Here is a 15,086-nt window from a genome sequence, read left to right on the forward strand (position 1 = left end):
AATTTCCCCAATAAATACAATAATTAATATAAAATTATAAGACAACAAGCATACAATAATTATGATTTAATTATGAAACAAACAATGACAAATAGCAAATTATTATGGAAATCAGGGAGAAAATAGGCAGTTTAATATTTAATATGCTAAATGTCAAATAACAATTAAGACACACAATTCAAATAATATGTAACAATTAATGCAGGAATTCAAAAATTAATATTTGACAAAGAATAGGAGAGAAACAATTATTATAATAATTAATTCATGATTTAAAATGATTTATGATTTTTCAAGTAATTATGCATATAATTAATTTGACGACGTATAGACACTCGTCACCTCGCCTATATGTCGTTCATATGCATTTCACATGACAAATAGTTTAAGAGTTCTATTCCCTCAAGTCAAGGTTAACCACGACACTTACCTCGCTTTGCAAATTCCAATCAATTACTCAACCACAACTTTTTCTTTTAAATTTGTCTCCAAAAGCTTCAAATCTATTCACAAACAATTCGATATATTCAATACAAATCATAGGAATTAATTCCATATGAATTTACTAATTTTCCACATAAAAATTCGACATTCATTAAAACATTCGACAATGGGACCCACGTCTCAAATCTTGGAAAAACTTTTGAAATCCGAACACCCGTTCGGTGACGAGTCCAACCATACAAAAATTATCCAATTCCAATGTCAAATGGACCTTCAAATCTAAATTTCTCGTTTTTGGAAAATTTTACAAAAAATCCAATTTCTTCCATCTAAATCCGAAATAAAGGATGAATATAGGCATGGATTCATGAAATACAATCACTATATGATAAAAAACACTTACCCAGTTCGAAATCGTGAAAAACTCCTTTGAAATCGCCCCTAAACCGAGTTCTAATTGAGGGTTTGTGAAAAATGGGAAAAATCCCGTTTTGATTCAGTTTTAAGTCACAGGCGTCAGGCCTTCTTCACGTTCGCGAATGCTTTTTCCCCCCTGTCCTTTGCGTTCCCGTGCCAGTGCTCGCGCTCGCGTAGAAGGACGACTGACCCCTCCCCCAGGCATCTAAAGGTTCACGTTCGCGAAGGGTAAAGTCTCCATAGCTTCGCGTTCGCGACCCAATCTTCGCGTTCGCGAAGAAGGAAAATTCAGCCAGCCCAGTTTGCTCTTCACGTTCGCGAGAGTACATTCGCGAATGCGATGAAGGAAATACCAGAAGCCTGGAGTTGCAGAAAATCAAATTTTTCTAAGTTCAAAATCATCCCGTATCCTATCTGAAACTCACCCGAGCCCTCGGGGCTCCAAACCAAATATGCACACAAGTCCTAAAACATCATACGAATATGTTCGCATGATCAAATCGCCAAAATAACACCTACAACTACGAATCGGACACCAAATCAAAGGAAATTTTCAAAAAAACTTTAAAACTATATTTTTACAATCGGACGTCCGAATCTCGTCAAATTAACTCCGATTCTCACCAAATTCGGCAGACACGTCATAAATATTATAGTGGACCTATACCGGGCCCCGGAACCAAAATACGGACCCAATGTCAATAAATCCAACATCAGTAACTTCTTAAAAATCTTTAAGCTTTCATCTTTTAATGTTTCATCAAAATTCCATATCTCGTGCTAGGGACCCCGGAATTCAATTCCGGGCATACGCTCAAGTCCCAAATCACGATACGGACCTATCAGAATTGTCAAAACATTGATCCGGGCCCATTTGCTCAAAATGTTGATCAAAGTCAACTTAGCTGAGTTTTAAAGCTCTATTTCGCATTTTAATCCGTTTTTCACATAAAAACTTTCTGAAAAATTATACGGACTGTGCACGCAAGTCGAGGAATGATAAATGGTGCTTTTCGAGGTCTTAGAACACATAATTACTTATTAAATTTAAAGATGACAATTTAGGTCATCACATTCTCCACCTCTAAAACAAACGTTCGTCCTCGAACGGAGTTAGAAATAAAAAAGTACCTGAGCTGATGAATAAGTGTGGATATTTACTCCGCATGTCCGGCTCGGACTCCCAGGTAGATGCCTCTACCGGCTGACCTCTACATTATACCCGAACTGAAAGATAACTCTTAGACCTCAACTGTCGGACCTGCCGGGCTAGAATAGCCACCGGCTCCTCCTCGTAAGACAAATCTTTGTCCAATTGGACTGAGCTGAAATCTAACACATTGGACGGATCACCATGATATTTCTGGAGCATAGACACATGGAACACCTAATGAACCGCTGATAAACTAGGTGGTAATGCAAGCCTGTAGGCTACTTCACCCACCCTTTCAAGAGTTTTAAAGGATCTGATATACCTAGGGCTCAACTTGCCTTTCTTTCCAAACCTCATTACACCTTTCATAGGTGAAACTCGGAGCAATATTCTTTCTCCAACCATGAATGCAATATCACGAACTTTACGATCAGCATAACTCTTTTGCCTAGACTGAGCTGTGCGAAGTCGATCCTGAATAATCTTGACCTTATCCAAGGCATATTGTACCAAATCGGTACCCAATAACTGAGCCTCTCCCAGTTCAAAACAGCCAACTGGCGAAATGCTCGACTGGTAGCTATTATTATACACAAACTCCGCAAGTGGCAAGAAATGATCCCAAGAACCTCCAAAGTCTATAACACAAGCGCGAAGCATATCTTCCAATATCTGAATAGTGCGCTTTGACTGTCCTTCTGTCTATGGATGAAATGTTGTACTCATTTCCACCAGCGTGCCTAACTCACGCTGTACAGCCATCTAGAAATGTGAGGTAAACTGCGTACCTCGATCTGAAATAATAGACACGGGCACACCGTGAAGGCGGACAATCTCACGAATGTAAATTTCAGCTAACCTTTCTGAAGAATAGGTAACTGCCATTGGAATGAAATGTGCTGATTTGGTTAACCTGTCCACAATTACCCAAACTGCGTCAAATTTTCTCTGAGTCTGTGGGAGTCCAACAACAAAATCCATAGTGATATGCTCCCATTTCCATTCAGGAATTTCTAACTTTTGAAGCAAACCACCAGGTCTCTGATGCTCGTACTTAACTTGTTGACAATTCAGACACCGAGCTATATGTGCAACTATATCCTTTTTCATTCTCCTCCACCAACAATGTTGCCACAAATCTTGATACATTTTGGCGGTACCTGGATGAATAGAATACCTGAAACTGTGTGCCTCTTCAAGAATTAATTCACAAAGTCCATCCACATTAGGCACACAAATACGACCCTGCATTCGCAGAACTCTATCTTCCCCCACAACAACCTGTTTAGCATCACCGTACCGCACCGTGTCCTTAAGGACAAGTAAATGAGGATCATCATACTGCCTCTCTCTGATACGCTCATATAAAAAAGACCGAGCGACTGTGCAAGCTAGAACCCGACTGGGTTCTGAAACATCTAACCTCACGAACTGATTAGCCAAAGTCTGAACATCTGCAGCTAATGGCCTTTCACCAACTGGAATATACGCAAGATTTCCCATACTCATAGCCTTTCTACTCAAAGCATTGGCCACCACATTGGCCTTTCCGGGATGATACAAAATGGTGATATCATAGTCTTTCAACAACTCCAACCATTTTCTCTGCCTCGAATTAAGATCTTTTTGTTTGAACAGGTACTGAAGGCTACGATGATCAGTAAATACCTCACACGAGACACCATAGAGGTAATGCCTCCAAATCTTCAGCGCATGAACAATGGCTGCCAGTTCTAAATCATGAACATGATAATTCTTCTCCTGAACTTTCAACTACCGCGACGCATATGCAATCACTCTGCCATCTTGCATTAATACTGCACCAAGCCCAATGTGAGATGCATCACAATATACTGTATATGATCCTGAATCTGTGGGTAATACCAACACTGGCGCCGTAGTCAAAACAATCTTGAGTTTTCAAAAACTCAACTCACACTCGTCTGACCATCTGAATGGGACACTTTTCTGGGTCAGTCTGGTCAATGGGCTTGCTATAGATGAAAACCCTTCCACGAACCGACGATAATAACCTGCTAAACCCAGGAAACTCTAGATCTCTGTAACTGAAGTAGGTCTAGGCCAATTCTGAACAACCTCAATCTTCTTAGGATCAACCTTTATGCCTTCTGTTGATACAACATGCCCCAAAAAAGCAACTGAGTATAACCAAAACTTATATTTTGAAAACTTGGCATATAACTGATTATTCTTCAAAGTGTGAAGCACACTTCGGAGATACTGCTCATGTTCCTCTCGACTGTTGGAGTAAATCAAGATATAATCAATGAATACAACCACAAAATAATACAAATAAGGCTTGAACACCCGATTCATCAAATCCATAAATGTTGTTGGGACATTTGTCAACCCAAATGACATCACTAGGAATTCGTAATGCCCATACCGAGTTCGAAAAGCTATTTTAGGGACATCAGATGCCCTAATCGTCAACTGATGGTAACCAGACCTCAAATCGATCTTCGAAAATACCTTGGCACCCTAAAGCTGATCAAATAAGTTATCAATTCTTGGCAACAGATATTTGTTTTTGATAGTGGGCTTGTTTAACTGCCGATAATCTATACACATCCGCATAGAGCCATCTTTCTTCTTTACAAATAATACTGGTGCACCCCAGGGCGAGATACTGGGTCTAATAAATCCCTGATCAAGCAAGTCTTGTAACTGCTTTTTCAATTCTTTCAACTCCGGCGGGGCCATACGGTATGGTGGAATAGAAATGGGCTGAGTGCCCGGAGCCAAATCAATACAGAAGTCAATATCTCTGTCGGGTGGCATCCCCGACAGATCTACAGGAAATACTTCTGGAAATTCATGAACAACTGGTATTAAGTCCATAGAAGGAACATCCGCATTGGGATTGCGAATATAAGCCAAATAGGCTAGACACTCTTTCTCTACCATACACCGAGCTTTCATATAAGAAATAATCCTGCTGGCAGAATGACTAGGAGTTTCTTTCCACTCTAACCGTGGTAACCCGTCATAGCTAGGGTCACTGTCTTGGCATGACAATCCAATATAGTATGATAAGGAGACAACCAATCCATACCCAAGATGACATTAAAATCTACCATATCAAGAAGTATAAGATCCACACTAATCTCAAAATTACCAATAGTAACCACACAAGAACGATAGACATGATCTACTACAACAGAGTCTCCCACCGGTATAGATACACACACAGAAGCACTCAAAGAATCACAAGGCACAACTAAATATGAAGAAAAATAGGAGGACATATAGGAATAAATAGATCCTAGATCAAATAGAACTGAAGCATCTCTATGGAAAACTGGAATAATACCTGTGATCACAACATCAGATGACTCGGCCTCAAGCCTAGCTGGAAAAGTATAAAATCGGGGCTCGGCCCCACCACTCTGAACTGCGTCCTTGGGACGGCCTCTAACTGGCTGGCCTCTACCTCTAACGGTCTGACCTCCACCTCTAATGGCCTGACCTCTACCTCTAATGGCCTGACCTCCACCTCTAGCTGCCTGACCCCTACCTCTAGCTGGCTGGGCAGGCGAGGAAACAACCGATGCCGGTATGATGGTACGCGAATCTTGTTGAGATCTGTTACTCGCCAATCTATGGCAATACCTCCTGATGTGACCAATATTTCCACACTCATAACACCCATCTGATGCCGTGGCTGCTGAAGGTGAAGCTGACCCAAATAGGCCAGATAACTGCTGTAGTAACTCTGGAGTGGTGGTGCATTAATAGGAGCTGAATGTGTACTGAATGCTAGTTTCCCATAGTAAGGCATAATAGGACCGTGACTCCCTAAAGCACCGGGAGATGCATGAAGTGCTGAATAAAACGGTCTGGGAGGATGACCCCTACCAAAATTACTCCTACCTCCAGACGAGGCACCATCAAAACCACCAAACTGACGAGGCCTCTTATCAGACTCTATCCTCTCTCCCGTGCAAGAACCATCTCGATCCTCGTCGCGACATTAGTAGATGCTCAAATTGCTTGCAAAATTCCTCTCTTAGTGTGATAGGAAGGAACTTCTCCAGAAATAGCTGAGAGAACTGCTCCCAGGTAAGTGCAGGCGATCCAACTGGTCTGGTCAATGTATAATATCTCCACCATCTCTTGGCGGAATCCATCATCTGAAATACAACAAAATCAACCCCATTGGTCTCAACTATACCCATGTTCCGCAGTACCTCGTGGCAGTGTTCAAGATAATCCTGTGGGTCCTCAGAAGGTGTACTACTGAAGTGAACTGGAAAGAGCTTAGTAAACTTATCCAGTCTCAATAAGGCCTCAAAAGATTAAAAACATTGCCAGATAACCCATTTGGGACAAAACCGGTTCAAGGGAAAAAGAGTGCAATGCGTGCTTTCAGGCCTAAAAATTGCATCGTTCTTTGATGATTGCCTGCAAGTGTTAGTTCGTAATGTAAAAAAGCAAATGAATGGGATCTTACCTTAACAATAGTATCACTTTAAGTGAGTTATGTTCCATTTGTTCGATAGTTGCTCACCGTTCATTGTTCCGAGTTTGTACGATCCTTTATCGGTGATCTCAATAATTCAATAAGGTCCTTCCCAGTTCGGCCCCAGCTTTCCTTTGTTTGGGTTCCAGGTGTTTAGTGTGACCTTCCTTAACACTAAGTACCCGACATTGAAGTGTCTAAGATTGGCCCTTTGATTATAATATCTCTCGATCCGCTATTTTTGGGCAACCAACAGGATAAGGGCTGCTTCGTGCCTTTCATCTAATAGATCTAGGCTCGTGTTCATTGCCTCGTCATTCGATTCCTTGGTTGCATATTGGAATCTGAGACTTGATTCTCTGACTTCGACTGGTATTAGAGCTTCAGCACCATAAACCAGTGAGAATGGGGTGGCCCCAGTACTGGACTTCGAGATCGTGCGGTATGCCTATAAGCTTTCGGGCAGGATTTCCTTCCATTTTCCTTTGGCGTCGGTCAGTCTCTTCTTGAGGTTTTGAAGTATAGTTTTGTTGGTCGATTATGCTTTTCCTTTCCCACTAGGGTGGTAGGGTATTGATATGATCCTTTTGATCTTATGATCTTCAAGAAACTTGTTAACTTTGCTGCCAATGAGTTGTTTCTCGTTGTCGCACAAGATCTCGGCTGGCATTCCGAACCGGCATATGATGTGATCCCAAATGAAATCGATGACTTCCTTCTCCCTGGCCTTTTCGTATGCTTGGGCTTCCACCCATTTAAAAAAATAGTTAGTCATAAATAATATAAATTGAGCCTTATCGGTGCCCACGGAAGGGGGCCAACGATATCCATTCCCCACTTCATGAACGACCATGGTGAAAAACCGAATATAGCAGCTCCCTAGGTTGATGAATCATCGGAGCGTGTATTTAATATTCATCATATTTTCGTACGAACTCATTCGAGTCCTTTTCCATATCGATCCAGTAGTAGCCGGTTCTGATCACTTTTTGAACCAATGATTTGGCGCCTGAATGATTTCCTAAGGTGCCTTCGTGGATTTCCCTCAAAACATACTCGGTGTCCCCTAGTCCTAGACATGTCGCGGGTGGGCCATCGAATGTTCTTATGAACAGGATTCCGTCTTCAGATAGGCTAAACTGGGCTGCCTTTGTAAGTAGGGCCCTCGATTCCTTTGGATTCGATGGTAGTTTTCCGATCTTTAGGTATTCTATATATTTATTTCTCCAGTCCCAAGTTAGGCTCGTTGAGTTAATCTCTGCATGACCTTCTTCTACTACCGATCTCATAAGTTGTACGACTGTCCCCGAGTTGAACTTGTCATCCTCGACCGATGACCCTAAGTTAGCGAGGGCATCGGCCTTACTATTTTGATCCCGAGGTACGTGTTGCAAAGTCCAATCTTTGAATCGTTGTAATGTTACCTGAAATTTATCCAAGTACCTTTGCATTCATTCTTCTCTGACCTCGAATGTCCCATTAACTTGGTTTACCACAAGGAGGGAGTCGCACTTGGCTTCAATTACTTCTGCCCCCAAGCTTTTGGCTAGTTCGAGACCTGCAATCATGGCCTCTTATTCGGCCTCATTGTTAGTCAATTTCATAATCCTAATAGATTGTCTAACTGAATTTTCTGTTGGTCGCTTCAATTCGATGCCAAGTCCGGATCCTTTTGCGTTCCAGGCGCCATCCGTAAAGAGGTTCCACATCCCCGATGAGGTTCCTGAGTTGATTAATAACTCTCTTTCGACCTTGGGTATTAGGGCTGGTGTAAAGTCGGCCACAAAGTCTGTCAAATTTTGAGACTTAATGGCGGTCTGGGGTCGATATTCAATATCGTACTCACTGATTTCCACGGCCCATTTGGCCAACCAGCCCCAGAGCTCGGGCTTATGTATAACATTCCTCAATGGGTAAGTAGTCACGATACATATGGGGTAACACTGAAAGTATGGTCTCACCTAGGGTCCTGCTAACATAGTAAATTGGAAATTGCGTACCGTGCTCTTCTCGGACCAGGACTCCACTTACCACTATCTCTGATACTGCCAAGTACAAGTATAGTTATTTTTCTGTCTTCGGCGTGTGGAGCAGCGGTGTGCTCGATAGATACCGCTTGAGTTTCTCCAAAGCCCGTTAGCACTCCGAGGTCCATGAGAAGTTATTCTTCTTCTTCAATAGTGTGAAGAACCGGTGGCTCTTGTCGGAGGCTAAGTTATATGGTACTGATTTGGTAAGGGATGCCTTGGAAAAGGTAAAGTTGATTCAGGAACGACTTCGTACAGCACAGTCCAGACAAAAGAGTTACGCGGATCAGAAAGCGCGTGATATATCATTTATGGTAGGTGAAAAAGTTCTCTTGAAGGTTTTGCCGATGAAGGGAATTTTGAGATTCGGGAAGAAGGGCAAGTTGAGCCCAAGGTTTATAGGCCCATTTGAGGTGTTGAAACGAGTTGGGGAGGTTGCTTATGAGCTTGCATTGTCTCCCAGCCTATCGGGAGTTCATCCGGTTTTTCACGTATCTATGCTCCGGAAGTATCATGCCGACCTATCACATGTGTTAGACTACAGCACAGTTCAGCTAGATAATAGCTTGGATTATGAAGAGGAACCAATTACCATTGTTGATAAACAGGTTTGCTAGTTGAGGTCTAAGAGGATTTCTGCAGTAAAAGTCCAGTGGAGGGGCCAACCAGTCGAGGAAGCGACTTGGGAGGCCGAGGAAAACATGCGGTGCAGATATCCAAACTTATTCAGCACTTCAGGTAAAATTCTAAACCCGTTCGAGGACGAACGTTTGTTTAAGAGGTGGAGAATGTAATGACCCAACCGGTCATTTTAACTTTTAGAACCCTTTTCCCTAAAATAAAACTTCCCGTAGGTACTTGTAATGATTTATGACTTGCGGGGATGGTTGGTTCGGGATTTGGAAGTGTTTGGAGTGAAACCGGAACATTTGGTTCCTTAAGTTGGCCTTAAAGTGCTAAGTTTGACTTCGGTCAACATTTTTAGAAAACGTCCCCGAAATAGAATTTTGATGATTCCAACAGCTCCGTATGGTGATTTTGGACTTAGAAGCGTGATCGGAATTTTATTTGGAAGTCTGTAGTGAATTTAGGCTTGAAATGGCTAAAATAGGAATTTAAAGTTTGGAAGTTTGACCGATGAGTTGACTTTTTGATACCGGAGTCGGAATCCAGTTCCGAAAATTTTCATAGCTCCATTATGTAATTTATAACTTGTGTGTAAAATTTGATTTGATAGGTTCCAACATTGAATGTAGAAGTTAAAAACTCTTAGTTTCATTAAGTTTGAATTGGGGTATGATTCATGGTTTTAGCGTTGTTTGATGTGATTTAGAGGTTCGACTAAGTTTGTATGATGTTATAGGACTTGTTGGTATATTTGGTTGAGGTCCCGAGGGCCTCGGGTGAGTTTCGGATGGTTAACGGATCAAAAATTTGAGTTAAAAAGCTGTTGCAATTTTTCCTCTTCTGTTGGACATTCTGGGCTGTGATCGAGCCCAGATACCGAGCCAGATATCGAGCCCAGGGTTGACGAGGTATAGGCTCGAGCTATAGTATCGAAGCCATGATCGAAGGTCCAACTCAAGGGCCATGATCGAAGGTCCAGCTCGAGGGCTAGGATCGAGACCCAAGATCGAGGGTTACGATCGAAAGCTCAAGCTCGATGACATGATTGAGGCTATGATCGAAGTCCCAACCTCGATACCCTGATCGAGGCCATGACCGAGGTCCAGGCTCGAGCCTGTGATCGAAGTCGCGATCGAAGGCAAGGCTCGAGGGCATGATAGAAGGTATGGCTCGAGGGCTAGGATCGAGACCCAAGCTCGATGCCCTGATCGAAGGCACAACCTCGATGCCCTGATCGAAAGTACATGTTCGATACCGCGATCGAGGTCCAGTTCGAGGACCAGTTCCGAAGGCTGCTGAGCAGTTTTATAAAAAGAGGGCATTCGTCCCATTTGCCATTTTTGACGAACTGGAGCTTGAGTAGAGACGACTTTTGGCAGATTTTCAAGGGAAAAATATTGGGGTAAGTGATTCTAACTCGGATTTGGTCTACATATACAAGTGTATCATTGTTTTTCACAATTTAATTAGTGTTTTGAGATTTGAGATTTGGAAAAGTTTAGAAATCTCAAAGAAACGAAATTTTGAGATTTCGGTATCGATTCGGAGTCGGATTTGAGTGAAACTCGTATGGTTGGATTCGTAATTGAATGGGTCGTCGGATTTCATAACTTTCGCCGGATTCCGAGATGTGGGCCCCGCGGGCGAATTTTTAATTAATTTCGGATCTTTTCTTTAAAATGTAGTATTTTCTTATAGAATTGATTCCTATAATATTTAGTGATTGTATCGAATTATTTTGGCTAGATTCGAGCCAGTCGGAGTTGAATAATCATGAAAAAGGCCTTATAGTGGATTAAATTAGAGCAAGACGAGGTAAGTCTCTTGTCTAATCTTATGAGGGAGAAATTACCTCATAGGTGATTAAGATTAAATAATTGTTGCTAATTGTGGGGGGGGCTACGTACGCACAAGGTGACGAGAATCCGTGCGTAGCTACTATTAATGCTAAAGTCCGGGTAGTTTAGGACTCAAAGCATGTATTACTTGTGTAAATTGTATTCTTTGATTAATTAATATTAATTAATATTAATTAATATATATGAATATATTGTGAATTGTTTGATAAAGATATTAAGGGATGAAAATCTCAAAGGCTTGATTTCTATTTAAATCAATTAATTGTCAAAAGAAATTGTTCTCCTCCCAAATTTATCTTATAATAAACATATTGTCCTTCCGGAGGCACATAAGAAAATGATCTCCTTTCTTGTGGAGCGGGCCGAATGCCTCGGCAGGATAGATGCATCTATGGATCGCGCCGCACGTCCCTCGAATTTTATACAAAGGATCAAACCGTTCATTATTGGAGGCAAAGACAAAATCGAATAATAACAAGATGTGGGCTCTTCTAAGAGATTGCTGAACACAATTTGGAGCATTTTTTATCATCTCTAAATCATTTTTCCCCACACACTTTTTGACCATCAAACAATGTAGTACAAGAGGATATTGTCCAAAAAGGGGAGACCATTTGAAAGAGAATCTAAGAACATGTCTTTCCCTTACTCTCTTTTTGGTGCAATGCAAGTCCATCCAGGGCAAGTTTACTGGAGAATCTCAAAACTTTAAACCGTGGCCCTCATTTAGAGAAGGTAGGAGAAAGGACAAAAAGTCTATCGAATGATAAGAATACAATTTATATGCACTGTTAATTTCTAACAATATGTCATACACAAAAAGTGAATATAGAGAACTCATATAGCCGACCCCAATTACTTCGAGTCCTTCAGGATTCAGGCATAGTTGGTTGATTGATATGTGACACACAGTACGCCACTTCTACATTCATTGATAGGTTATAAACATGTTTTAAGTAAGATTTAGATTGTATAATAGAGTTGATGAAAAGTAGAGCACTATCTGTTCAATCTAACATAGACAGCATCTTATTAGATTCAAATTCTCCCATGTCAGTAATCCTCATTGGACATGACACTTGTCCACATTTGTGCTATATTAACAAAAGGTTTCTGAATGACAGTACCTAGATGATATGTACAACTCCATCAATTGATTTACTAACACTGGTCTTTCCATGGACAAACTGCGTAGTCCCATCTGGATTTTTGGTATTTCCAGTGAAGAACCTGGGACATAATATTTAAAGTCATATGCAATATTTAGCATGCAAACCATACAGAAAGGCTTCGAACGAACGCAATACCTTTACCTGCACAAAAGAACAATGAGCACAAAGAGTGCAACAGCAAGGCCAACGATGCCAATAAAGGTGGCAACCCCATTCAAGCGCACCTGCCATATTGTCATTGGAAGCTAAACACAGACTGGATAAAACAAGTAAAGAAGTTAATAATGATGAGCAGCACATTTTGACTATAACCTGCAACGGAGTTTCTTCACCGGTATCCTCTGATATGCTCGCCATCAACAATCCCCATTCAGTATTGATTCCTACACCAGTTACCTAAATAAAAAAATTATGCTTAATGAGATGATGATAAGGGTAGACAAAACATTTAGTAGGTGTTTGGACAATATTTAGTTGAAGTTGAAAAAAGAAAGAATATTTTTAGTTGAAGTTGAAAAAAGAAAGAATATTTGAAGTTGAATTTGAAAAAGAGTATTTTAAAACCATGACAATTCCAATACAGCATATGCTAAGTTCAATTACTAGGTCATCATCAAGTAGACAATATCATGATGCAAACTATCAGAACAGAATATGATAAAAACAGGTGTTATACCAAAAGGACTACTTGTCCTCATAGAAATTTCTGCAATATGTGATTTCAGTTAGTGCGAAAAATGTCTAAATGCTCCAAAAGGAAATATCTTCGATGGTCTAATGAAGGTTCTATTGGCTCCTAAATCGTCAAATGGATGGGGGAGACCAGAAAAAGAAAACAAAGAAGGAAATAAGATGATCTTACAGCCCCTCGGGCAAACCTCACAGTCACTCGTGCCACTCGGGCATACCTCACAATCACTCTTGCCACTCGGGCATACCTCACAATCACTTATGCCTCCCAGTCACTCAGCACTCGGCACTCGCACTCAGTAGGTACCTGCGCTCACTGGGGATGTGTACAGACTCCGGAAGGGCTCCTTCAGCCCAAGCGCTATAATCTTCACGGACAACTCACGTGCGATGATAATAAAGTATGCTGCAGGCGGGCAGCCCCGATCCACACCCAGCCTCACCAATCAGGCCCTCGGCCTCACTCAGTCATAAGTATGCTACAGGCGGGCAGCCCTGATCCACACTCATCCTCACAAATCATGCCCTCGGCCTCACTCAGTCATAAGTAACTCAAGCCTCTCGGGCATTTCAGTAAAACAGGGCATTCGGCCCAAAACATTTATATGCATCAAAATAGAGTCATAAAACTGAGTTATGCGGTAAACAAGTATAAACATGACTGAGTATAGATTTTCAATCGAAAACAATGAGAGGATGGTAAGAAATAGCCCCTAAGGGTCCAAACAGCATTGGCGCAAGGCCCAAACATGGCATTCAGCCCAATTTACAGAAATTCTTTCTAAAACATATAAGTATCAAATGGTTTCAACAAAGTATGCAACTTTACAGTTGCTACGGGACGGACCAAGTCACAAATTCCCAACAGTGCACGCCCACACGCCCGTCACCTAGCATGTGCGTCACTAAAAATAGTAGAATGATACAAAATCCAGGGTTTCATACCCTCAGTACTAGATTTACAATCGTTACTTACCTCAAACCGGTCAAATCTCTAACCTGCAATGATCTTGCCTCTGGACTCGGCCTTCAAATGCTTCAAATCTATTCACAATCAGTATAATACCATCAATATACGCTAATGGAATGAATTCCACAAGAAAAACTTTAAAATTAGACCAAAACCCGAAATTGGCTCAAAACTCGCCTGTGGGGCCCACGTCTCGGAACCCGACAAAAGTTATAAAATTCGAAAGCTCATTCAACCACGAGTCTACCCATACCAATTTTACCAAAATCCGACCTCAACTCGACCCTCAAATCTACAAATCTTATTTTCAAATTTCTAAGTTCCAATCTCCGATTTACACCTCAAAATCATGTAATCTAGTCGGATTATTCGATGATAATTCAATATTATGGAGTAGAAATGATCACAAGGGATTTACCTCAAGTTTTTCTTGAAAATATATCAAAAATCGCATCTCCTCAAGCTCCAATTTGTCAAAAATGGCAAATGGGACGAAGTCCTTATTTTTATAATTCTGCCGAGACAACCTCGGTTCTGCCTCGATCTTGGCCTTCGATCTTGGTTCTCGATTCTAGGCCTTCGATCATGATTCTCGATCCTAGGTCTTCGATCATGTCTTTGACCCGGCCTTCGACCGTGACCCTCGACCCTGGGCTCGATCATGGCCCTCGACTCTGGGCTCGATCATGGCTTCGATCGTGGCCCTCGGCCCTGGGATCGATCATGGCCCTCGACCCTGGGCTCGATCTAGGCTAGATTCTGAGAGATTTCTGGGCTCGAATCTGGCAGAAGAAAATTGCAGCAGCTGTTGTAGTTCAATTTTTGATCCGTTAACCATCCGAAACTCACCCGAGGCCCTCGGGACCTCAATCAAATATACCAACAAGTCCTAAAATATCATACGAATTTAGTATTTTGAAGAGGGATTCAAGGAGATATCAGTGAGGTAAGTTGCTTGAGCCCTAATACTCCTATCTATAGTGATTTTTCGTTGTTTAATCATGTAATTAGTGTAAATTAGGGGTGAAAAATGAGGGGTTAGGGCTAGAAATTTTGAAGAGTAATTTAAGGATTTGAGGGACCAAATGATGTCGGATTTTGATAAATTTGGCATGGTTAGACTCATGAGTGGATGGGCTTTCTAGTTTTGTAAATTTTGTCAGATTTTGAGACGTGGTCCCGGGGGCCGGGTTTGAGTCAATTTCGAGTTTTTGGTCTAAATTAGTAGTTTTCTTGTGTAATTC

The 15,086-nt window shown here is 41.4% G+C and overlaps 1 protein-coding gene across 1 annotated transcript; it reads right to left on the minus strand.

Moving 5' to 3' along the window:
* Positions 1–11,517: 11,517 nt before the first annotated feature.
* On the minus strand, positions 11,518–12,583 carry LOC138904587 (calcium-transporting ATPase 5, plasma membrane-type-like). Its single transcript, XM_070193094.1, has 3 exons — positions 12,495–12,583; positions 12,324–12,406; positions 11,518–12,240 (listed from the first exon to the last, which is right to left on the minus strand). The coding sequence occupies exons 1-3, from the start codon at positions 12,537–12,539 to the stop codon at positions 12,138–12,140; spliced, it is 231 nt and encodes a 76-aa protein (XP_070049195.1). The 5' UTR covers positions 12,540–12,583; the 3' UTR covers positions 11,518–12,137.
* Between the last annotated feature and the right edge of the window lie 2,503 nt (positions 12,584–15,086).

Source organism: Nicotiana tomentosiformis, chromosome 2 (genome assembly GCF_000390325.3).
Source record: "Nicotiana tomentosiformis chromosome 2, ASM39032v3, whole genome shotgun sequence".
Taxonomy (NCBI): Eukaryota; Viridiplantae; Streptophyta; class Magnoliopsida; order Solanales; family Solanaceae; genus Nicotiana; species Nicotiana tomentosiformis.